Consider the following 26,178-nt stretch of genomic DNA (forward strand, 5'->3'; position numbering starts at 1 on the left):
TTAATAGTATAGGGGGCAGTTCTGGGGTAAATTTTCTCTTTCTGATCCATAGATCTAAGTTCTGCTTAAAATGGATAGGGATGAACTTTGTTTTATGTGGATGGGGAGTTAGTTCCACAGCAGTGGTATCCTCTGCAAAAAATACCTGTCCCTCCAAACCATTCTGCTGATGTTGCAGAAGAGGTTTAGATCCCTAGACTGAGTATTTCTGATGCTATTTGATGTACTGATGTGCAGTAAATCCATCAGTAATTATGGGATATATACCAATGGAAAGACTCTAACACAGGGCAAATGAGACTTGAACTCAAACTTCCTATGAAATATAGTATTATCCTTAACCAACTTCATCATCTTACAAATGCTAAATTCTCACAAATACACACTGACTTACAGAACATAGATTTAGTTAAATTAATACTTGAAAATCTTGCAATTAAAGGGAAAACAATTTCTAGGACTTATAAAATTGTAATGAATGCAAAACATCAGAATTCTTTATTATTTTCAAACTATTGGCAAACGAAAAATCAATCACTGACTGAAGAAAATAAGAAACTAGCCATTGAAAATACAATCAAATTCATTCCTTTCAAGAAGCTGTTATATACACAAATTATGGTAAATAACAATCTATATTATACCTTATCTAAATTAAATAAATTCAATCCTAACGTTTCGCCTATATGTCCCCATTGTCCAGATCAAGCAGCTGATATTTTACATGTCATGTGGAACTGTACTAAGATACACAACTTATGGTGTTCCTTGAGAGTAAGATTAGAGAAGATGGGATATGAAAAATCAACCCTTACTTGGGAGACAGCTATATTGTACATTAATATCAATCAACTCCCAAAAATATTAAAACATGTCTTTATTACTATGTGTGCCCTTATTAAATTCTTTATTACAAAGAACTGGAATGTCATGTCACCAATTACATGGGAAAATTTTAGCAATCTTGCTATCAAATATATCTCATCTCACAAATTAATTTATTCAGAAACAAAAAACAAACACTCTTACCAAAAATATTGGGGTTACTTGCTAGATATAATTCTTGACAAATAAAATTTGCCTACAAATTGTCATGAAAAGCTAACCTTTAAATAAGAAATGAATGTAGTATAACCAGTCTTTCTTGCATCTTCTTCCTTTTCTTAGTATATGTGTAACTAGATATTTCCCTAAACATACAAATAAATGGTCAAATTTCTATTTTTACTTTATATATAGACTATCCCCATTCTAACTATCCCTTATGAGACCAAATGAACATAAGAATCTCATACTTTACTTGACGATGTAGTGACTTCTTGTGTATATATTGTGTGTGTGTGTATATATATATATATATATATATATATATATATATATATATATATATATATATATAATTTTCTCGGAACGAGACTGTTGTCTGTTTTCTTTAGAAAGGTGTTTGTATTGTTTATTTGTGTTTTTGAGTTACCGTATTGCTGTTATTATTTAAAAAAGAAAATTGAAATAAAGAGATTTTGGAAAAAAAAAATCCATCAGTAATGAGTGGGAGGATGTCTTGTATGCCAGACACAGGTCAAATCTTAGCAGTCTGTAGGATACTGAGTATAGTCACAGGGCTTTGAGTCATTCCATATAGGACATGTTGTTTAGGCCTTGTATCATTTTAGTAAGATAGCTCTGTGGCATGTCAGTTGTTGTATGTGTCTGGACAGATACATGTCAAAGGGAGCATTATATTCAATGGTTGGTCTAATGAGGAATGAGTAAAGGGGAACAATAACATCCCTAGATTTGGACACAGTCCCTTTGTTAATAAACTGTGCAATGTAGAAGGACTTTCTCACAACAGCAAACACGTTAATCAAAAGTTAGGTTACTGTCCATGTAAGTTCCCAAATCTCGAACAACTGGGGCCAACTTATAAGGCTATATTGTCAATGTGGTAGCTCTCTGAGATAGATGACTTTGCAGATACAACAATGCACCTTTTGGTGTTTAATTTCAAACCATGATTTTGATACCAGTTATTTATTTGAGACAAACCCTCCAACAAGATGGCAAAGTCATGTGAGGATTCAATGACTGCTACAAGCTTGCAGTCATCTGCAAACTTAGTCAGCCAGTGCCCTTTGGTATTGTTTTTTACTTCAGAAAGGTAGATGCCAAACAGGAGAGGTACTAGCACAGAACTCTGGGGACTTCACTGGTGACTTTTCTCTTTGGGGAGGTAACTTCCCTTATTTTGATTATCTGCTTTCTGTGAGCTAGTTGAAAATCCAGTGAGTGACATAGGGATTTATTTCCAGTATGTTTAGCATTTCTGCTATGCAATTTTGATGGACAACAGGCCTCCAAATCCATAACAACCTACAACAAATGCACACATTTGGCAAGTTGAGACTTCATAAAGAAATCAGTGTGCTGCAATGTAAAGAAAACTTGCATAAAGTACTCATATTATGCAATACACCTTCAGTAGCATGTATTAAAAGGAAGTGGAATAACCAAAACTAGTAAAAAAATCACACTAAATAAAAGATTTTTACAGAGGAAAAAATATCCTAAGCAGGCAGTTATGAATGCATTTTGTAAAAAATGTATAAACACCCAAAGTGTGCAGGTACATAAGACAAGCACAATTATATACTTGGCAGTGGGAGTTAGGATTATATATAATGAAAAATCCAAATTAGAAATGACTGGGCCTCCCTCCTTTCTGTTAAACAAAGCCTACAGATTCACTGAAATGCAACAATTTCTCTACATATACATTTGGTCGTCCTTGAGCAGCCACAGAAGCAAGCCTGTCCTGGGCTCCATTTACTGAAACATTACATTAACTTACTAAGACAGTGGTCTCACTCTTCATGAGACACTATTTACCCGTGCTGCCTGCTATGCCTGGAGACTGATTTCTAAGTTCCACACCTAAAATGCTGAACCACTAAAATACAAGAGTAATTTAATCAATATTAACAGTGAAAGTTCCTCAGCATATTTTCAGAGTTCAGCCTAATACTCCATACTTCCTGATAAACTCAGCAACACTCCCATGCGTGTTTACATAATGTTAGCTTAGTGATAGCCAACCAAAGATTGCTCTGACTTAAAAAAGCTGTAGTTATACTGACATATCAGTCTGATTTCTACCATACTATAATAAATTAAAGAGAAATGTGATCTTATAATAAATTAAACTTATACGTGCCACTAGTTGCCACATATTTTCTTTGCAAGTGATTTTGTTATTTTATTTAGAACATTTCATACAGCAAATAATTCTAAAATGAATAATAGTTTATTTTAAAAATTATCCCTAATGTGTGGCAACAATAAAAATAGCATTTTAAAAATACTACTCCAGAAACTACATAAACATTTAAAAATATATATTGCAGAGCTATTATTTAATAATAACTAATCCCCAAAACCTATTAATTTAACTAATACTAAGTAATCTGCCCATTTTATAACTGCATTAAGGAAACAAATTCACAATGAACAATGATTTCTTACTAGAAATATTACAGGCTTGGAATTCTGACGAAAGGTGTAAACTAATCTGTTTTTAGAATAAAGTACTTACTGTTTTATAGTTTTCATATTCTGGTCATTCATTTGCTGCATTTGGTGACTTTCTTACTTGTACATTATTATACTGAAGCTGTTTTAGTTGGCATTTTTTCAATATGCATTTTCCCATGACTTTCAGGGCTGTTTTCAAAACCTTATTGTTGTTAAACTATCTCCACATTCAGATTTCCCTCTATCCTTCAAAAATTGTACTACCATTGTCGATCTCCAATCCTCTGGGCCAAACCCTCCAGACATATTTTTATCAACTAATACAGGCAGTGGTCCATACAGGTGATAGTATGTACCTTTCAAGTCTGTTTCAGATATATTTTAACTAACAGCAGTATTGATTTCAAAGTTTCTAGTTTGGCCAGTATACACTCTTGTAATAAATCATTTGTATTTTTAACCATTCCCAGTACAGCACAAATAGGGAGTCCAGCAATGTTTTGAAATATTCGGCTTATAAAAAGCCCAGTGTACATTTCTTTCAGGTGTAGTTACCAAATACAGTTCAAACAAAAGAACAAAAGAGTTTCAGAACAGATGCATATAAACCCCACGAAAAACCCTTACAGAACAGAGAAAAGTATGTACAAAAATATTTGTAAATCTCCCTTCATCAAGGTACTATGGGAGACATGAAGATTACTCCAGAAGAAATAAAAGTGTTTCAATATACTGGTCAATGAATGCATAATGAAATACAAGTCTTTAATAATGCTTTCGCACCACTGTAGCAGACTCCACTAGCTGTAAACATAATTGTATCTCTTTTACAACCGTTGCATTGTAATACCCAAGAATCAGCATGGTTTAATAATGCTTCATAAAACTACTTAGTCTTACATTTTTTATCATCCATTGGGAAATAAGTTATTCTGTTTAAACTGTACTGCACACGACTTGTTTGTGAAAGAGGACATTAAAATCTGTACCAGGGTAAAAGCTTATGAGAAGATGAGGATACTGGAGAGAGGTTTGAGTTCATCCTAAAAATATTCAAACCTACACTTGCTGGACATTGGCTTCGAAAGTGCAAAATTCTGTCTTCCTGACACAGAAATGCATGGTGGACAGGGTTAAGTACATGCAGAAGGATCATAAATAATGTCAGCCAATTACCAAGACAAAAAAAAACTTTCTTAGAATCATATTCAAAAAGCCATAGATAGGAATGCAAAAAGGCTGTGTGTAGCCATTGAGATACTAGGATATGAAATGAGGTTTACCATTGTAATATTGGATATTATAATAGATGCTGGCACCACTGAAAAGGATCAGTCCTAAACCTCACTCAGTGGATGATTTTCAGGCTGTCAGTATATTTCCATCAGAACACAGTATAATAATCAAAGGAACTATAGCTAAAATAGTATGGGGGTGGAATGTCACCTTGAATGTACTTGTAGAGAAGAGTAAAGACCTAATATGTAGGTCTAAATCAAGAAGACAAATCAGAAGGATATAAATCAGTAGTGCAACTGGGGTGGGGCAAGAGGGGCAACTTCCCAAGCACAAAGTGTTGGGAGGGAGCGATCAGCCAATCCTGATCTCTCTTTAATGCAATAACTACATTTAAAAGCTGATATTGCATTTGCAGTCAAAACTGAGTCCTGTAGTGCTATGTGTATCGACTAAACTGCAGCAAATGTTTGCAACAGTTAAAAAATATGCAAGCAAAGTATAAACTATAGCAATTGTTTGCTACTTTTGTAGCAAGCAGTTTGCTACAGTTTAAAAAGAACTTTTTTTAAACTAAAATATGTGTGCTGCAGCTCTCCTTGCAGGAGGGTATAAACTCTAGCAACTGTTTGCTACATTTGTAGTAAGCAGTTTGGTACAGTTTAAAAAGAATAAAAAAAAATAAAATAAAACATGAGCGCTGTAGCACTCTGTGCAGGCAGGGTATAAACTGTAGCAACTATTTACTACAGATTAAAAGTAAAATTTTTTAACTAAAATATGCTGAAGAAGGGTCAGGACCTGAATGACTGGGGTGTGGGGGTGCCTTGTGCATCTGGCCCACCTGGTAGAAGGAACGCCTGTTTTATTTTTTTCCCTCTTCAATTTAAGAGCTGGGGGAGGCATTGATCTAATTGTAATAAGACAATCACTTACAATGTAGCAATCAGCTTATTACAGTGAAGTGTTTTTTTTTTGCTCTTCGAGCTGAGGAGGGTGTGGCACTGGTTTATAGTACGAGCACAGCTATGCTTCTGATTTAAATATCTCTTGGGATGTGCCAAAGACACAGATGGGGAGGCATAAAGTGAATCTGGACACTATACTATAGGACTTAAAAAAAATTTTAAGAAAGAATGTGAGGCATGACATCTTCACTGTAATGGCAGGAGATCACCTACAGTAGAAGTTGTGGCACTGTGATTCAGTTCCAGCATCTATAAGATGAGATGGGCACAAACAAAACTGTGTAAGGAAGCAAACAATAACAATAATAATAATCACACATCATTTAATTTGTGGTGTATGCTGCAGTGGTACGGCGGTAGCGTTGTTACCTCACAGCAAGAGGTTCTCCCATTTGATTCTCGGCTTGGCTTGGGAGGGCCTTCTGTGTGGAGTCTGCATGTCCTCCCAGCAGTTGGGTAGTGTTTGAAAGACATGCATGCGTAAATGGGTGTGCCTTTGTTGAAGGTTGGGCGTCGAGCTGGCACCTCGGCATTTCGTAAAAAAAATCTGCTGCCAATCATTAGTGGACCGGAGTTCCGCTGTGGTGACCCCTTACCGGGAAAAAGCCGAAAGACAAACAACAACACATCATTTAATTTGTGGTAATAGCACATGCCAGAAAACAGTGAGGAAACTGTAAACCAATGTGTCCTTATCTGCAAATCAGTCATGAGTTTCTTTGTTAAATTCTGATGGAAGAATTAAATTAATTAAACTGAAACAGGAAATTGGGACTGAAGTAATTGATGTTAAGTTGTCTATCTCGCCTTCATTCTTGCTGGTTCGGATCGGAGCCGATCCTCGGATCTGACTCGGCCATCTTCAATAGCTCGAGAGCTGTTTACTGGCTTAAGGCTACCCCTTATCCCATGATGCCTAGTGATAGCTACTCAGATCTCATTTACCACTTCAGCTGCAAGGTGTCATTTTTCTGGCTCAGGCTTGTATAGAATTTTTTGTGTAAATCTTACTAGAATTTAACTTTCTAATATCTTTTTATTAGTGATAGTGTTTTTACTGTGGTAGATAATTGTTTATAGGTTCATAGATTAGTACTAAGCTAACTGCCCTTGCAAGCCATTTTAAGCCTAGCCAATTATCCCTTGTGAGACTCAAACCCTGCACCTTGTGTTTGTAAGGCAAACACCTTAACCATTAGGCCACCCTCCCAACCCCCATTATTCAATGCTACCCCTCCTTTTGTAGAACTCGTTTAACTTAGAGAGTTCTCCCCCACCACTCCCCCCTTCCCCTGGTTAGCCGTTTAACTTAGAGGCTTTCTTACTGATTTTTCTTATAGACTAGCCATTTAAATTAGAGGCTTTCCTATTACCTTCTTAAAAAAAAAACATTTATCTATATCCTTTCTAGGTAATACTTGTGTGTCTTTTCAATAGGTGTGTTTTTTGTTCTTGTAGAACTGAAAATTGCTCTTTTTATTGTTGGTTAAATTGGTTGGTTTCCTTCTCCAGTACAGTATGTCCAAGGAAACTAAGGTTTCTGGGTTTAAGAAGTGTGACTTATGCTGTCAGAAGATGTCTCTGACAGATGGGCACACTTCTTGCGTCTATTGTTTAGGCGCTGTGCACCTGCAGGACTCTTGTTCGGTTTGCCATGCCTTTATTCCAAGAGTCCTGCAGGAGCATAAGAATAAGTTGATTCTCAGGGGTCTGTTAAAACCCCAGGATTCACCAGCCAAGAGTTCACAGCCAGTGAAATCCCCTAAATCCACTAAGCCGTTGGCTCCAATTTCAGAGCCAACTTCGGTACAGAATTTACCTTCTACGTCGGTTCCGGCTGGCACCGACAAGACAATCTCCCCATCGGCTCCATCAGAGGCTTCGGAGCCATTGCGGAGCCACAAGAGGCTGAGGTCCCCTTCCTTAGAGCTGGTGCATTTGGCTCCTCGGTCTCCTTTACTTTAGAGCAAGCATAGTCACCGATCCTCTCACTCCTCTCGATCCTCTAGTCTGTTGGATCATGGTGTGGAGAGAGTGGTTAGTAGGTTGCTAAAGTCACAGGCACTAGCTAAATTGTTATTCAGCCCACCTCAACAGGTATCGGCTCCGTCCACTTCTCTTGATGTTCCTCCTCTGACTTCAATGAGTTCAGAGCCGGAGTTCATTGGGGTTTGAGTAGTGGAACCATCGGCTCCGATAACTCTATCTCCTTTGGTTCTGACGTCTGCTCTGATTCCCTTGGTGGTACCTTCCATTGAGGGATCTGGGCACCATGGCTCCCTCGTCAGCTCCGAGGGGGCGAGTGGCATTGGACCCTTGTCTGACCCCGTTCTCCCTCTCGGAGCTTCAGTGCAGATGAGCTCGGCTCCAACATCGGCCTTGGAGCCGTCCCCCTCGGTGCGGAGAAAGATTCCTATTTCTTCAGAACTGGAGCTTTCTCTGCATCATGGCAGGGATGCCTTTGATGTCAGGCGGAGTATGCTGTCCTCTGAGTCAGATCCACTTTCAGCCCCACTGGCTCCATCCCCTGTAGTGCCTGTGCCAACCTCTGCTCCTCCTCCAGACCCTAAGCGTAGGGAGCCGATGCTCCAGGACTCCCCATTGGGTGTTTCCTCCTCTTCCGAGGCTCTCCTGATCACTCAGAGGAGCCTCCTCGGAAGAAAAAGTGTAAGAGGAATTGACTCCTCCAAGTCTGTCACTTCTGATACAGACCTAGATGATTCGGAAGGGTCCCCAAAATCCCCCTCTGAAGATGTTTCCTTCTCAGACATCCTAGAAATGCTTAATCAGAGGGGGAACTGGAATCCCCTAGCCCCCACTGAGGATGAGTCTGTATTTCTGGATGCTTTCAGTTCCCGACCTTCCACCTCCTGGGTTTCTCTGCCTTTCGATCCACTTATGACAGTGGTGGCTCAAAAGACTTGGTCAGCTCCAGATACAGTGGAACCAACTCCGAGGAGACCTAGTAAATTCATTACAGCACCCCCATTCCTTTCAAAAGGTGTTCCTGTTGATGCCATGGTGGTAGCAGCAGCCACTAAAAAAGAGTTAGCGGAGACCTCTTTGTCTGTTCATCCCCCTAACAAGGAGTCTAGGATGATGGACAGATACGGGAAGTGAATGTTCACTTCAGCGACCTTCTCTATGAGGTCACTGAGCTACCGATGTCATTTTACCGACTTCAAAGGGATCTCCTTAAAGAGCTCGGAGATATCCTTCTAGATCCAACAGCTGAGGGAGCACAAGCCAAAGTAGCTTCCCAGCTAGCGATGCTTAATTATGTTGTTAACTCCTCCATGAGGCTCATTTTCTATGCAGCCAATGGGGTGAGTAGAGCTACAGGTACGGGTGTGGCCCTTAGGAGGCATGCGTGGATGCGGCTGTGTAACTTTGTGGAACTCTTTCGAGCATCCTTCACCAACATTCCCTTTGATGGTTCCTTTCTTTTTGGACCACAGGTGAAAGACACTTTGACCAGGTGTGAGCAAGAAGGCAAGACTCTCTCTGCTGTGGGAGTCCATTTTTCCACTCCCTCTAGACCTTACCCCAAGGGTCAGAAGAGTGGGAAGATGTGGTTCCGTAAATCTCAGGGAGCCTTGCCTGACACATGTAGTGATTTTTCCTCCAGAGGCAGAGGGGGAAACAATAATAATAGACACCGCCCTCGTGGAAGAGGGGTTCCACAGAACCAGTGCAACAGAGAATATTTCTCTGATAAGCCCTTCCAGCATCCCTGAAGGGTTGCCCAGCTGCTCACCTCCGGAGGCAGTCGGGAGAAGACTTTCACTGTACCCAAAAGCCTGGCAAAGTTTAACACAAAACAAATGGGTACGGTCCATTATATCCGGAGGTTGCAAAATTCCCTTCCATCAACCCCCCATACAGTCAAGGAAGACCCTTCCAGATGTTCCACCCAATTTGAAGGAGAAAGCAGTAATAGGAGTTTCAAAACTGCTAGAAAAAAGAGCCATCCAGGAAGTCCCGGCAGACCAGCACCAATCCGGAACTTACTCAAGGTTCTTTTTAGTACCAAAAAAGACAGGTGACTGGAGACCGATTCTGGATCTCAGCAGACTAAACAGGTCTGTACAAAGAACAAAGTTTTGGATGGTCATGCTACAGTCCATTCTACCCTTTCTGGGTCAGGACAATTGGATGTGCTCGATCTTTAGGACGCGTACTACCATATCAAGATGGACAGGCGCTCCAGGCGATATCTTAGCTTCCGGCTGGGGGCCAGTCATTATCAGCTCAGAGCTCTGCCCTTTGGTTTCACCACAGCCCCCAGGGTGTTCACCAAATGTATGACAATGGTCACGGCTCACCTGAGCTGTCAAGGATTCCAGGTGTTCCCATATCTAGATGACTGGCTCCTCACTGCTAACATCAGGCATCAACTCCTGCAAGCGTGGGACTACGCAATCACAATCTGTTCCCAGCTAGGCATTACAATAAATTTCAAAAAATCTGCCTTGTTGCCCTGTCAATCTATCACTTTACATAGGAGCAGACATAGACACAAGGGATATGTTTGCAAGGCTACTACTAGAAAGGGTGTCCGCAATTCATCAGCAAGTACAGATTCTGATGCAGAGCAAAAGGATCCAAGTCAGGTACATCCTTCAAACTCTGGGTTCCATGGCAGCAGCCATTGTTCTAATCCCATTAGCGCGCTTTCATATGAGAATTCTTCAGTGGCTTCTGTTCATGCAGTGGTCTTTCCAAGAGCTACCCATGACTCACATGATCCTGATCATGGATGCATGCAAAAGGCATCTTTCTTGGTGGATGGTCTCCTCACTAATTACTCAGGGAAGACCTTTCATTCAACTCCCTCCGGTAGCCATAGTGATGACAGATGCATTGCTGATAGGGTGGGGGGGCATTATCTGAGCAGGACAGTCCAAGGCACTTGGCAACCTCACGAGTACCATCTGCCTATAAATGTCCTGGAAATGAGAGCCTTGCTCCTGGCGTTACAAGCCCTTCAAAACTCTCTTCCTTCCGGGACCATTGCAATTCAAACAGACAACATGTCAGTGGTGTGGTACATCAACAAGCAGGGCAGAACCAGATCCTACCCCCGTGTTGAGAAGCACTCAGACTATGGCAGTGGGTGATTTCCTCCCAATGTTTTCTGATTGCGACGCACATCCCTGGGAGATCCAACGTCATAGCGGACAGGCTCAGCAGAGCTATCCTCATGCCTCACGAGTGGTCTCTAAATCAGGAAGTTGCGGATCTTATTTTCCGCAAATGGGGACAGCCTTGCTGCGATCTTTTTGCCACCCCCTTCAACAGCAAATGCAGCAACTACTTCTCCCTTCTTCCGGTTCCAGGTCACATACCCACAGATGCTCTAGTCCACGATTGGCCTCAGGGACTTCTTTATGCTTTTCCTCTGTTTCCACTGATACTGATACTCATATGGAAAGCAAAATCATTGGGTTGCAAAATGATCCTCATTGCCCCATACTGGCCTCAACAGATATGGTTCCCGTTCCTGCACCATTACCTTCTCGATCAACCCTGGACTCTGGACCCAATTCCAGATCTCCTGATTCATCAATCAGGCAGGTTGCATCAATCCCTCCAAACTCTCCAGCACACAGCTTGGTTGCTCCATTTCCAACCTTAGCCAGGCATTTCCCCAGCACCTCTCACAAAGTCTACAACGAGAAAAATTTATGCTACCAAATGGAAATGTTTTTCTTGTTGGGCAGAGGCTAGGAATGTGGATCCCTTTTCAGCCCCAGTCCACGAAATTCTGGAATTCCTAGCAGAACTGTTTCACTCCGGGTCCGCTTCCGCTACAATCAGGGTACAATTAGCAGCCATTTCTAACTTTCATGTTGGTTTGTCAAATTCTAACATTATGTCTCATAAGCTCTGTAAAGCTTTTTTGAGAGGGACAACTCTTCTTAGGCCTCCAGTGAGAGATCCCCCTTCTCCTTGGGACCTTAATTTAGTCCTAACTTCCTTAATTTTGCCCCCTTTTGAACCAGCAGCATCCTGCTCCATCAAGTTTCTATCTTGGAAGACACTCTTTCTGGTAGCTATTACTTCAGCCAGACGTAGCTCCGAACTTCAGGCACTATGTGTTCGTCCTCCCTACTTGGTTTTTCATAAGGACAGGGTTGCTCTGAGGACTAATCCTTCATTTCTTCCTAAAGTTTGCTCAGAAAATAATTTAAACCAATCTATAGATCTTCCTGTGTTTTTCCCTAATCATACCAACAAGGCAGAGTACAAACTACACCAATTGGACGTTCACAGACAATTGCATTTTTACCTGCACAGAACTAAAGAAATAAGAAAGTCAGACCAATTATTCCTTTCTTATGCCTTGGGCAAACAATGTCTCCCAGTTTCCAAGGTAACCTTGTCTAGATGGTTGTCACACACTATTACTTTCATTTATCAGTTAAGGAAGAAAGAGTTACCTATTAAACCGAAAGGTCATTCTACTAGGGCCTTGGCCACCTCTGTATCTTTCCAGTCTAGGTTGCTCATGGATTCTATCTGTGCAGCTGCCACATGGGCAAACCCTCATACCTTTATTTCTCATTACAAGCTGGATATGGTCTCTAGGAGCAGAGCTGACTTTGGTTCCACTGTTCTGAAGAGTCTGTTCCACTGAGCCACCCAGGATATTAGGTGCTAGGGACGCTGTCCCAACCAGCAAGAATGAAGGTGAGATAGACAACTTAACATAAAGAAGTTATGTACCTACCATAATGTTTCATGTTAGTTGTCTTCATCTTGCCTTCTTTCTTGCTTCCCACCCTCCGTCCCCCTGTCCTAGTGGACCGAGAGGAGTTCCTGTTTCACTGGCTGTGTGTTCTCTTATTTTTCCTCTATTGACTTAGAGAATATGGCAGATAAAGTCAACCTATTTGTTGGACTGGTTTATTCTCTTGCTATGTCTGGAGTTAGCTATTTCAAATGAGATCTGGGTAGCTATGGCTAGGCATCATGGGATAAGGGGTAGCCTCGAGCCAGTAAGCAGCTTTCGAGCTATTGAAGATGGCCGAGTCGGAGCCAAGGATCGGCTCTGATACCAACCAGCAAGAAAGAAGGCGAGATGAAGACAACTAACATGGAACATTATGGTAGATTCATGACTTCTTTTTAACTGCAAAGTGAAGATATAAAAAGCTGCTGTACAGTGCAGAACCTACATGTTGAGCACTGATGTGATAAAAGCGGGGATTCAGTCATACCTGAGCTTCCAGAAGGTGTGTTGAGACAGCTGCCACTTCCAGTGCTGTCTGCATCATTTGCACCTGTTGGCCAAGATTTGTGAACTTGGTGACCTCGTCCTCCTGTATATATGATACACATGTTACACTTGAGACATAATGTGGCTACATGGATTCTATTATTTATTCTGGGCTAGCAAAGAACACATTCATCACTGCTGCAATATGCAAGGTTTTTAGTGTGATACTACCATTCATATCATGTCATGTTATGATCTGAGAAAATGTTAAGCTTTACACTTAAAAAAAGGTTATAACCATGCAGATTATGGTATTTTACAAACCATGCATAGACATTCCAATTTTAATTCTAACATAGATACTGTACAATAAGATTGAAATATGATGCTCTCCAAGGATTTGCTTAAAAGTTTCAGTGTGGACTGACATTCAGAGGCCCTCTGATTCACCACCAAACATCATAACTATTCTTTCTGTTATACATCTCATTTTTTGAGCATTCAGTGGTTGCATTTTCCTTTAATTCATGGCAAATGGTTTGAAAGAAGCAACATTTTTCCCCTGTCCAAAATACAGTTCATGATAAAGGACATATGAATAAACAGTCCATCTGGTAAGAGAGTTTTGGATAGTTCAGCAAAGCAGCAGTTTGTGTGTCCATAAATAGCTCTGTTTATAAAGAACCTGATAAGGATTATACACAAGTTATCAAAAGACAACTGGTTTTGCCCCTTCCCCAGTGTAGTGTGATCTTGGAACTGGTGTGTGTGTGTGTGTATATATATATATATATATATATATATATATATATATATATATATATATATATATATATATAATTAGCTGGAGGTGTGGGGGTGCAGGGAGACTTGCCCCTCTGCAAAAAGCAGTTTTTTTTTTCTTTGTTTTATTTTTATAAATGGCTGATCAACAAATTCTGTTTGATCAGTTGTTGCCTGTTCAATGTATTGACATACATCTGTATGTGTGTGTATATGAGAGAGTTATTTTATTTACCCTTTGTTGACTGGGCTAGACACACTAGACCAGCAGCCTCTTTTCAGGAGGGACCTGACGTGGTATTCCTAATGAGCAGGGGACATCTAGCCAGAGCACCAGGGAACGACCACTACTGTTTTATCAGAGAATGAATGAAAAGTTTGCAAGTATGGGAGAAGTTTTGACTGTGATAATCATTCATCCTGTTATAATGGAAAAAGGGGCAGAGAATTCTCTTGTTTCTAAGGGTGTTATACTGCACAAGCTGGATGATGGAGGCTTACACATTTCTTCATTATGCTACATGTTGAGGAGTCAGATCCTGAAAAATGCACTCCCTGAAACACTATTGTCAATTATGAGTTTTTGCTACAAGGGTGTTCGGCTACCGGTGAGGGACCTGTGGTGCATTTGCATGATGTGGCACATCAGGGAAAGAGGAACATTACAGAAACTAAGAACGCTGACTCTGATTGTAAAGACAGGGTGATCCTACGCACAAGTGTTGCAGTTTTCTGGCAAGTGAATAATTGAAAGGGGAATCAAATGGCAAGACTACTTAGAAAGCATGATATAAAACTTGATCAGTCCACAGCATGGGACAAATTGCTATTACTACATGACCTAACTATAAAAGACCTGTCAGCCATAATTCATGTAGGCTCAAAATGTTTTGGTGACATTTATTTTGAAAACCAGGCAGCTGCATTTAAGTTTGTCAATGATTTCTTTGCTAAGCAATGGAAGCCTCATGGGCAGAATAAACACTGGCTAATATGACCTTTTCTATAACAAAAAACAAAAAAAGAACTGTTTTTGCAATTTAGATCAGTTGACATGTAACAACACACAATAGATAGGTTTCTGATTGAAACTTTTAATAATAGTATTACATGTTTCAAAGACATTTGATGTGAAAGAATATGGACTGTGTGGTGGGAGGCATTGGTTCATCTGAAAACCATTGATGGCACTGTCATTTACTTACTATTTGTATTGTGAATAATCAAATAGGAAATTATGTTGGACAGCCTGAAACCAGATTTACTTATTTTTTTCTGGAAGTCTTGATCATTTGATTAGTGTACATTCATATAAATACAGTATGGCTTGTGGGAACAAAAACTGTGCCTATAGGTGCCCCAAATGACTTGATTGAAAACATAAGGGAGAATAATCATCTGTCTAATGAAAGTTTTATGAAGGGACAAAATTAAGTTACCAAGAATGACAACACACAATCCACGTAACTACAAAAAAACAAATCAAGTCCAGGAACAAAGCAACACAGTTCAAATCCTTTAATGATTGAGCGCTTTCATATCAGACTTCATCAGAATCACAACCAGTATAGATTTTTATATACTCTGCCTAATAAATTCACATGACTATGCTCAACCAATAACAATGCATAGAAAATTCCCAATCAAAATATCACTATGTAGATTTGATCTGACAACACCGTTGATATTTCATACACTAGTTAAAAACACATACTGTTACATATCAAATAAAATAATAAATAAAAAAAACATTAAAATACAAATGATTAAACCTCATAAGATTTTAACTTTAATATACATCCAATTGAAACATGATCGTTCAAACCTTGGTGGGGGGGGGGGGGGCATGGCATTTAACCTAAGTTGCCAACGGAGCTCTTTTTCTTCTATCTTATCAGCCCAAGGTCCTCCCCCCATGAGATTTAATAATTTGCATTTTAGTGTTTTTTTTTATTTATTATTTTGTTTATTTGATGTGTACCAGTATGCGTTTTAACTAGTGTGTGAAATATCAACTGTTTTGTCAGATCAAATCTATACAATTATATTTTGATTGGGAGTTTTCTATGTATTGTTATTGGTTGAGGATAGTCATGTGAATTTATTAGGTAGAGTATATTAACCAGTCAATCAGCTATGCTGGTTGTGATTCTGATGAAGTTTAATATGAAAGTGCTCAATCGTTAAAGGATTTGAATTGTTGCTGTGTTCCTGGACTTGATTTGTTTTTACAAAATTAAGTTACTTTCAATGCATTACCTTCCCAATGTTTAGAGAAGAAGACAGAAGATATGTGTTTAAAAGGTGGTGTGTCTGCTTCAGAAGAAGAGAGGTAGGAAAGTATTGCAGATTCCTTGATCAGTAATACTAGAGAGGTTGGATCCAAAAAAATGGTTCATAAATGGAAGCACAAGAAAATTACTCAAAGAAGAAAGAAATAGGTAAATGTGATTGTCTAATCTCTCTCTCTTTCTTAGGATGTAATGTCAGCAGCGCTGCTAGTGATTTATAATGATTGGTTGTGTTGAAGTGGGTGCAAACATTATCTTTTGAGTGCTTTAACATGTATTTGATCTATTTCATTAAAAAAGAGGACACAATTGTAAAAGGTGCGGGTGATGGGGTACTTTGGTCCTAGTGTAGGGAGACTTGTTCAGGAATTCTGGTTTTATGTATCAAAGCTTTTCTACCAGTGGAGGTTGTTTTGTATATTTCCATGGAAAGAGGCATGTTGGTGGATGTTCTTGTCTGGGGATGTGCCTACAGACTAATTATGACATATGGTAGTGCTAATTATGGGCAAATATGTGAGTTTTTAATAGAGTAGGACATATTTACTGGTTAATTCAGCCATTATTTTGTTTGGAGACTTTAACTGTAATCTCAAGAAAACTTTGAGATGTTAAGCAATGTAGGGCAATGATTCAGTTGGGGTCTTTCAACATGGAAAACTATGTCCGTTTACATATACCAGCAGTCACTTTAAAACAGAATATGATTAGTTTGTTTTCTCCAACTTTTAATTTGAAATGTCCACAGTGGTTAAATAAATGGAGTCAAACTGAGGCTTGGAAACAGGACCTATGGGAAGATAAAGACATATAGACTGTCAGATTGCTCTTACAGAGAAATATAAAACTGAGTATTTATTATTTGACAGAAAACATCTCTGGGAAGATAAAAAGAGATATGGGTACTTAATTTTGAAGTATAAGTCATTACTGCAGAAGGGAAGACAGGTATTTTATGGAAAGAGAGGGAGAGATTTATTCTAGAAATATGGAGCGAATGGAGAAGAATCTGTGGAAGCAAAAGTAATTCTTGCAAGTCAGAAAAGAAGAGATCTTGCCTTTTTAAATAAAGTCTTGTAAAGACAAGAATTTCTTTTTCTGCTTGTTTGATATTGAGGGAGATGAGAGGTATATGCAGGAAGAACGAATGGATGTTGTTAACAAATATGTAGAGTGTTTGTACACAGAAGACCAAACTATAATGATGAAGGTTTGGTAAATTCCTGTTATTAGTGCAGAATTGAAATAAACGATTGTAATTTTAAACTAGATGAGTTAAATAAGGCATTAGCTGTGGTGAAGGTTAATAGTATGCCAGGGAAGACTGAAATGGGTATGAGTTGTATAAAGGTATAACACATAATAATAAAAAAAAAAAAAAACACGTTAGATCTTTTTAATGAATAGTAAGTATAAGTAGAATGGAGACACTAAATACAGTGGCCAAGTTTCTTGTGGAAGAAAGAGAGCAGAAGGGACATTAGAAATTGGAGATCCTCAGCCTTTTGTAACAGTAACTACAAGATACCAATGAAAATGTTGCATTTAAGAATGAAAATAAGGACAGATTGTGCTGGCAGAGGAATATATTGAGTAGCTGGGAACTGGATATTAATTTTATCACTGGTAATAAAAAAGATATGGCAATAGTGCAAACAAATAAGGTAGTTGACTTATTATTAGTCTGTCATATAATGAAAGCATATAACAATTTCTCTCATGCCCAGGTATGGGAGATTTTGAGGTGTGCTTTCAGGGAGAAATTTAGACTTTTTTTTAAAAAGACAGTATGTAAGCAATCATATATTATGTCCTTGGTGAATGGGTAGAGAGGCCACTACATTGACATGAATAAAGGGGTTAGGCTGGGCTGCCCCTTAAGTGGTCTGATATTTTTTTTATTTGATAACGAATGTGAGTATTGTGTATGTGGAAGGACACATGAGGGACAGTGGTACATGAAAATTAGGAAAAAGAATATAAAACCCCAATTTTTTACTTATGCTGATGATTTAATGATGGTTCCCAGGAATAAGGAATGGTTAGCTCTTATGCTTAGGGTTTTAGAGGGTGAATTAGCAGACATATGGTCAGCAATGAATAAATCCTAGTGTTTGAGGTGTGGAGAGAAGGGGACAGATATCAGAATATTTTAATATGACAAAGATTACAACTTTGGGGATGTTCTTTGGACAACAGTAGGCTGTGGATAGAAAGTGGCAAGAAGTTTTTTTCACTCCCCACAGTTAACTGTTAGCGGCCACCAGCTCCTCGTCTTGTTTAGTGGACTTACCATATACATTTTAGCCTGTCCCAGGCTCAGCCTAGCCCACATACATGGCCAGTGAGGAGGCTGAGAATGCTGGTGTGGTGCCATACTGCTGTGTGGGAGTGTACCCTTACTTCCCCCACCTCGCATCAGCCTTGCCAACACTGCAGTTACCACCCTTGAGAGGTTCATGCATGCTTCCATGTGTTGTCCAACCTCCTAAGTTTCTTACTCCTTATGCAACACCGAGCTCACCAGGATCACTGCAGCAAGCCTAGGCTGCCTCCCTTCACCACAATGGGTGAGCAGATATTTGACACTCACCTCCATCCTTCCACTGTGGCCCTTCCAGCTCCTGTGCCTTTAAATGAACACAGTTCGTCTGGGATGCAATAAGTATTTCTTGCTATGGGGCTGCTAGGAAGTGGCAAGAAGTTTTTTGGTTAAATGTGAGTTGCTGTTGACTTATGGAATACTTTTCAGTTAGCATACAAAAAGATGACTTATCAATGGCAACCTTATGCCTAGTTATATGACAGGTGTTTATGTTTTGGACAGAGAAAAGAAAAGAGATTTTGCATGTAGTCTTTTCTCTTTCATGGGGGTCAAGGCTTAACCCAATATGGAGAAATGGAGAAATATGTTATACAAGGAATGTGTTGGGATAGTGGTGGTGGTGTTAAAACATTAGTTTACGTGTGTGTGTGTGTGTGTGTGTGTGTGTGTGTGTTTAATTTCTTTGTACTTAAACTTTTTGTTATATCATGTGAATAGGAGAGAGGAATCCTTTCTAGAAAGACTTACATATCTAAGTAAAAAAAGATTGTGGGAAGCTTGCTTTAGGAAAAAAATAGGCAAACATTTACAGTCTGGGAAATAAAAAGAATTTCAATACAGGATATTTCCTTGGAAGAAAGGAACATTGCTTTACAGAATCATGGGAAATTATAGACTTCGGGATTTATGGATAGGTAATTTTTTGGAAGATGAATACAAATGAATGATGATTTTTCAGTGGGGAGATATACTTAGAAGGTAAAAAAGTTAAAGGGGTGATGGAGTGGCAGGATTTTTTTGGAGATATTCTTTGGGAAAGCTTCCAGTCAAAGGGATAATGAAGTACAAGAGTTATGTAGCAAGTTTGTGTAATAGGCAGACTGTTAGGTTGGAGAAGGTGTGCAACATAGATTCTTCCATTACTCTAGGCAGCCATCTTTTGAAGTAAGGTATTTCATATATATATAAATGTGACTACTTGAAGCATATGCCTATGATTATGGTAGAAAGTGGAACAACTGAATAAACAAGATGAATAAGATAGTTTATACACTAACAAGCATGTATGGTTGGTGTGGTGCCATGAAGTCCCATGCAGTAAAGTGTGGTGTTTAGCCAATGTTCTGAAAAAAAAAACTCAGTTATGCCAATGATATAAAGGATGAGGAGGAGTATTTTGATCTGTTTTTGATTGCTTTTCACTAATAATTGCCATGATTTGACATGACATTTTATGTATTTTCTTGTATATCATTTTGAATAATGCATTGTGTATAATCATGGTTTTGTTAATAAAGAACATTACTGTTTTCTATAACTGATATGGCATCTTTTACATCCAGCCAAGCTACCACCAACTCATTCAGATGGGATCTCAGTTTATTTGACAGGAAAGTAATGTATAAATGGAGTAGGGATTATCTGAGGGTAAAATGCCTTGTCCAAAACATAGCACCAGAAACGTATTCTAAGCATGCTAAAGGAAGAGAAACTGCAACAAATCAGAAGAAAAAAATCACCATAAGTGGAAAAGAGACTAGAAAGCCAGATTATAAAAAAATGAAAAATAAGTATAAAAGCACCACTGCACTGATTTTAATTTATAGATTTACATTTATGAGATATATGCTATATAGCTATACATTTTTTATCAGAATAGAGCTTGCTTTTGAATGGCACTTTTCATAACAGAGTTTCTGCTCCAGCCAGCTTCTCTACTGGAGGGAGACTCACCTCTTCTTTCTGGGTTCCGATTCTCCTTCAGAATTGCCCCTTCAAGACTAGTTATCTCTTCCACTGGTGACTGAGTACCACCAGGGGTCTCAGATCCGGAGCCTGCAGCATAGTCATGGGCATTGAAGCTGCCTTTCCGAGTTCTAATGTATGGAGACCTGGAACACAAAGCAGAAACAGACAGCACAGGGTAATTGCCTGTTGTCATATCCATTGACTGTTTTTTTCATTAATTATCAGTAAAAAGCACACTCATGTTCTGGGGATAGTGTATTTGCAGAGAATATGGACAGCTGTTTCAGTGGAGTTATTGGAAGTACTAGCAGCAGACCTGTCATAAATTTGATAAGACACATTAAATACCCATGTTACTCCAGAGCCATGAAAACAATATGCTATCATCAAGGAGCATGCTGGGCATCCTGTCATCAACTACTTGTCAGTCATGGCATTATTTACTATACATGGCAGTCATGTAGCAGATTGAAACATCTGCATCTTTCATATGCTTCCAGAGAGGCATGAATGTGGCACCTTGAAGTAATATTTCATGGCCGTCTAGCAGAGACAGCCATGATAAATAAACATACCCATTTTAGAAACATTACTGGATTTTAGGGAGATTGGCTTTTTAATACAGACATGAAAATACAAACAAGATCGGGTTATCCTTGCATTTAACAATTTTAATGAATTCAAAAACAAATGCATTGGATATGAACAGTCTGAGTAATTTGAAAGGTATTTTGGTAAAATATAAGGTACAACATGTAAACCATACTTCAAACATAATAAGACATGCCAATGCACAGCTGTGATGTGCAAACATGTAGTGGCAATTTATGTAACGTACACACAGGGGTGTAAGCAAAATATATATTTCAGTAATTTTGTTCTTTCTTTAGAAGATCTTCTTAACAATTAGATACACCCACATGCTTTCTGTAGCTACCTTATCTTTTATTACCTAAAAAAATGTAATAAGACTTGTGCTAAACCCAATCTTGGTCACTAATAATGCAAAGTGCATGTCATTCTATTAATAGAATTATTTTGATACTCTTCCTTGCTTATAGCTGATTGCTAAACTCTGCCTGATTTTATAATGCACTAATGTACCTTCTTGTCCAGGGAACTGAAGTTCTGTGCATTGTCTGAGCCCCACTTCAAGTTTTTGACATTTGTACCAGCTTGCTGTGAGTCTGTGGTTACACTGGAATCTCTTTTTTCTCAGCTTGACTCTCGTAAAGAGGATTAACTTTTCTCTCCAGAGAGCCATTAACTGCATCTGGTCTGTCTCCCACCCCAAGAGTCATTGCGACTGTAGAATATGATGTGTCTGCTGTCCAGTTGTGGATGAAGATGCATTTCTACAAATTCCATATGTAACCCTACATTCCAGTCACCCAGCTAGGGATGCTACTAATAGCTTAGCATGTAGACATCTTCACCAGTCATAAAACCATATCCCTGAGTTAGCTGTGGACCTTGTACACTTACAGCAGTAATCTAATATACTATACAGTGACTGGGAGGCAGACTTCCTTACCATGTGACCTGTGGCACATATGGCTCAAAGTCGTAATTGTTGTGCTGCTCATTTTCCTTTTCCAACTCTTTCACATAGCATGCATACTGCTGGGCCGGGTCATAGAGTTTGCTGCTTTCACAGAGTGTCTGGTAGTGGACAGGAAGGGGTGCAGTCTGCATATGCATAATCTGGTAATATGATATTGTAGCCTGTGACATGAGAAGAAGGAACAATGAGGTTCTGGAAGCATGAGATGAAGGAAAAAGAGTGATCAATTAATGTCAAACTGAATTCATTCAGATTAACTTGATTAACAGCAGCACAAATCATTCTCTTCATTAGCTAGTCAGGCAAAACTCATCATTACACATATGCAGTATCTTACAGTAACACAGACTCAAGCAGAACCAGTAGTGTGGGGTGGTGGGCTATCCATATGTAGTGCTGATAACTCAGAATCAGTAATGATGCCAGATTCGTAGCAGACTAGATGGCCAGGAACAAGTAAATCTATGATAGGTGATTTTCCATGTAGGGGGATATGTGGAAGAGTGTATTTGGTAACATCTAATGATAATAACAGTGATGCTGCAAGTGCATAACCTTTTTTGGTGGGTGGGTGGTTGACAAAGCTGGTTCATGGTATCATGCACATGTCAGTCTTCAGACAAACAGGAAGTGTGTTTCCTGTTTTTCTTAGGTATTTATAAGAAATGGAGGAAGTAGGTGAGGGTGCTTCAGGAATGGGTCCTAGAACAATATGTTTGATCCATGTGTGAAACAAAAATGAAGACATGAATGACATATGAAGACATCATAGTCATATAAAACTGCTTTGTCAAAAGAGAAAAGACCTTTCCCAATGGCAGCAAACTAGGAATCTTCCTCACTGTGTGGGTAGATGATATCCAATAGTGGAGATGGAAGGACTGTGTTTGGTGAAGATAGAAGCTGCAGCAACTAGCATACATCAGAAAAAGAGCAAAAAACAGTTATCACATTAATGAAAATTAATGAAATGAAAATTGCTGTCAGTCTAAAATTAATGAAATGAAAATTGCTGTCAGTCTAAAGGCACACAGGCAGGGTATCCATTTGCAACACTGGTGAGTGTAGTTCAAGAATGGACTTGAGCTGTTGGTAGGTTCAGCCGGAGGGGATAGGGTTTAGTGGTCAATGGCTATCTCTGTTATCCTTGGGGGGAGGTTTTGAGGAAGCCATATACCTGTACAACTTCTAGTGGAGACTGGGAACCTCACATCTATAGCTTTCAACCTTCCATCTCTGAAATGAGGAACACTAGCCCTCATGATGTGGAACAAATGGGCAAAATGTGGAACATATACTGACAGCTTGCTAACAACTTCAACTAGGAAGGTCATAGGATGGTTAAAATATTCTAGTTTTACTTATAAAAAAGTTCTTTTAATGAATTAATATGATTCTTTTCTATTTACCATGGATATCACTTAAAAAAAGTCCCAACATTGAATGTGTGACAGAGCCTTTCAATGTGGAACTTCGAGGAACATGAACTTTTAAAGACCCCCAAATGAAGTACGTTCCTCGTAATAAGGTACAGTTGATAGGTAGGTTCAGATTGCGGGTGGGTGAGATTAATGTCTCTGACATCACAGCCATAGCCACTCCCTAAAGTAGAGACTTTGAATGAGCTATAAGGATGGATGGCTCCCAGCTTTGAAAAAATGGTGTATAAAGTATGCACTGCCTGTACAGAAAATGATTACATATTATTTCTAAGAAATAGCCATTAATTGTGGATAGTTGTTTGACTTAATATATTTTTAAGCAGTGCCAAACATGAAGTACCACTGTAAAAGGATCCATTCAGCAAATTAGTCAGAAAGCATCACCATTAAAATATGGTGGCAAGTGTGTGAAAAATCTTAAATAATAAAAAAATATATATATCTCAAATTTTGGATTGCAGATCTCTGAATTTGTTTCAGCTGAAAGGGTAATTTTAGTTATTACTTCTTAGGAGAGTTTTATTATCAGGAAAGGAAAAATCCTGTATGTATCTTGTAAGAGTATACTTTTTTTTTAATCAGGAGACTCCTATAGTCATAACATAAGTATGTGCAGTATTTTTCAAAATCTAATTTTGAAGCCTTGGAACAGATAATTTCTAAAAGTAAGGCAGCAAGATGAAGCTATAAGATGACATTATTTGCTAAGCATACATAGTAAAGTAGTTGCCATGGGATTTACAAGGTTGAAGTTATTAAAGAGTGTTGACAAAAAAGTTATGAAGAATAACACCTTTTCCATATTTACATTAATAATGCAAAAATGAACTGTGATACTGCCATGTCAGGAGCAGCATATGCAATCAGTGGGTGTTAGTAAAAAAAGTGACATAAATACATAGTGGGTAATGTGATGAGATTCTGAAATGTAATTTTTTTTGGTAAAGCAGTTATGAATATTATCAGATCTGCATTGGTATCATAAGAGCAGTTTGACCTACAGGCAAACAAATGGTTCTATCTTGTACAGTACACAACACTAATGCATACAATTTTGCAGTGATACTTGCCATCTTCTTCTTCTTCTTCTTTCGGCTTATTCCCGGTTAGTGATACTTGCCATCTAAGCTGCACATTTTTTGTATTAATGTTGCTGTTTTGAAATGTTGTGCAGATATGATATGCATAATTTGCATTGATTACCTGTTATCACAGAAGAGCAGTGTGCCGTTCTCTGTTCTCATAAACTGGAAAGCTCTTGAACAGATGAGCAGGGTTTATCTTGCATGTTTACAGAGATATAATCCTTTGTTTGGCTGCAACACCAACACAATTTTTGGCAAATAAAATATTGAGAGACATAATCATATGAGGCATGTTTTCAATAGAAGTTTTTGAAGAACTCTTTTTGGAAGTAAATGGTTTCCTGGTTTAGAAAGAAGCAAATGAATTTTTAGCCTGCTATGGCTAAGGACTGATTAACGCGCTCGCATGTGTGTGTGTGTGTGTGTGTGTGTGTGTGTGTGTGTGTGTGTGTGTGTGTGTGTGTGAGAGAGACAAAGTAAATGTATTGGTTGTAGTCAGTGTGTCAGAGCATGCATAATCACTTTTACTGTAAAGGAAAAGGCCTATTATGTAGTGGAGTTATTCTGACAGGTAAGAATGTTTTAAATAACTGTGAAGTATGCCATTAACGATCACAGCATGACCATGACTGATGTAGATATGTACTCACTCCTAGTAAAATATGCCCATTTAAACTTCGCACTCATGGCTAAAACTACACCAACAATGTGGTGGTACTTCAGCCTTACAACTCTGGTAGTTTACCAGCTTTCATTACTACTCTCTCATGTTTCTTACTTTTACATTTTCTGCTAGGACTACCCCAGGTCCCGTTCCCCATCTCCCTCCAGCCATATGCTGCTTTCCTGGAGTTTACTTTTAAGATGCATTACTTTGTATGGAATTTAAGCTGTTATGTCATAGGCCTTTGCAGTTCTCTTGGCATCATTTCTACACCTTCCTGTATATCACTTCTGTACTCATACAATTAAAATCTGACTGTAATCAAAAAATTAAAAGCTCTGGGAACATTTTTACACAATCTTTTTTTTTATTCTCCTACTGTGGTAATGTCCCATCTTCAGGAAAAATAAAAGGTGCATAATGCAAGGTGCTGTAACCTTTCTACTTAGTGCAGATATAGCAACACTGCACTAATATGATTTTCTACTGAGATGCGCTTGTTGAATGGAATCCAATATATTGATCACAACTGATGTAGCAAAGCTGAATCTGTTGTGCTCTGTGATTTCATGGTATTGAACAAGTTTCTCATTTCTCCAAGATGTGCTGATTCAAAGCATGAATGTTTAATATGGGGTACAGGAAGTCTCCACCTAAAAAGGGGATATGGGCATGAAGCTTCCAATAGAAACTGACATTAATGCTTAAAGCAGGAATTGAATGATTTATGTAATATTGCTTAGGCTGTATGATGTATAGTAATATATGTGAAGTATAATGTTTGTTATGTTAATATAGTTTGATTACTTTTACATGAATGTAACTTTGCCTATGTCACAAGTGATAATTCAATAAAGGTGTTTGAAAAAAAAAAAGAAACTGACATTAATGCTTAATCTTCCTGATGTCTGGGAAACAATATAACATTCCTTATGTGCTAAATCATCCATACCTGGTGAAATATGAAATATCTCCAGTTGTGGAACAACTTAGAAAGTTACATATTCTCTTAATTATAAAAGCCTGGTAGGTGACCTTCAGTTGAGTGCAATAGCCAAGAGTCTGCAATGGAGATCTTATTTCTTCTCCTGTAGGTAC

The 26,178-nt window shown here is 38.7% G+C and overlaps 1 protein-coding gene across 3 annotated transcripts in view; it reads right to left on the reverse strand.

The window, feature by feature from the left end:
* ARHGAP45 (Rho GTPase activating protein 45) overlaps positions 1-26,178 on the reverse strand; it is a 786,168-nt gene that overhangs the window by 208,149 nt on the left and 551,841 nt on the right. For 2 of the 3 annotated variants that reach the window (XM_044053816.1, XM_044053815.1), the window contains exons 13-15: positions 21,860-22,050; positions 20,311-20,468; positions 12,959-13,060 (exon numbers count right to left, since the gene is read on the reverse strand). In XM_044053816.1, coding sequence (XP_043909751.1) covers positions 12,959-13,060; positions 20,311-20,468; positions 21,860-22,050 — 451 coding nt within the window. The remainder of the gene's footprint in view (positions 1-12,958; positions 13,061-20,310; positions 20,469-21,859; positions 22,051-26,178) is intronic. The other variant, XM_044053817.1, reaches the window with a different exon arrangement.

This window comes from Protopterus annectens, chromosome 13.part0 (genome assembly GCF_019279795.1).
Source record: "Protopterus annectens isolate FY-2018-M chromosome 13.part0, PAN1.0, whole genome shotgun sequence".
NCBI lineage: Eukaryota > Metazoa > Chordata > Ceratodontiformes > Protopteridae > Protopterus > Protopterus annectens.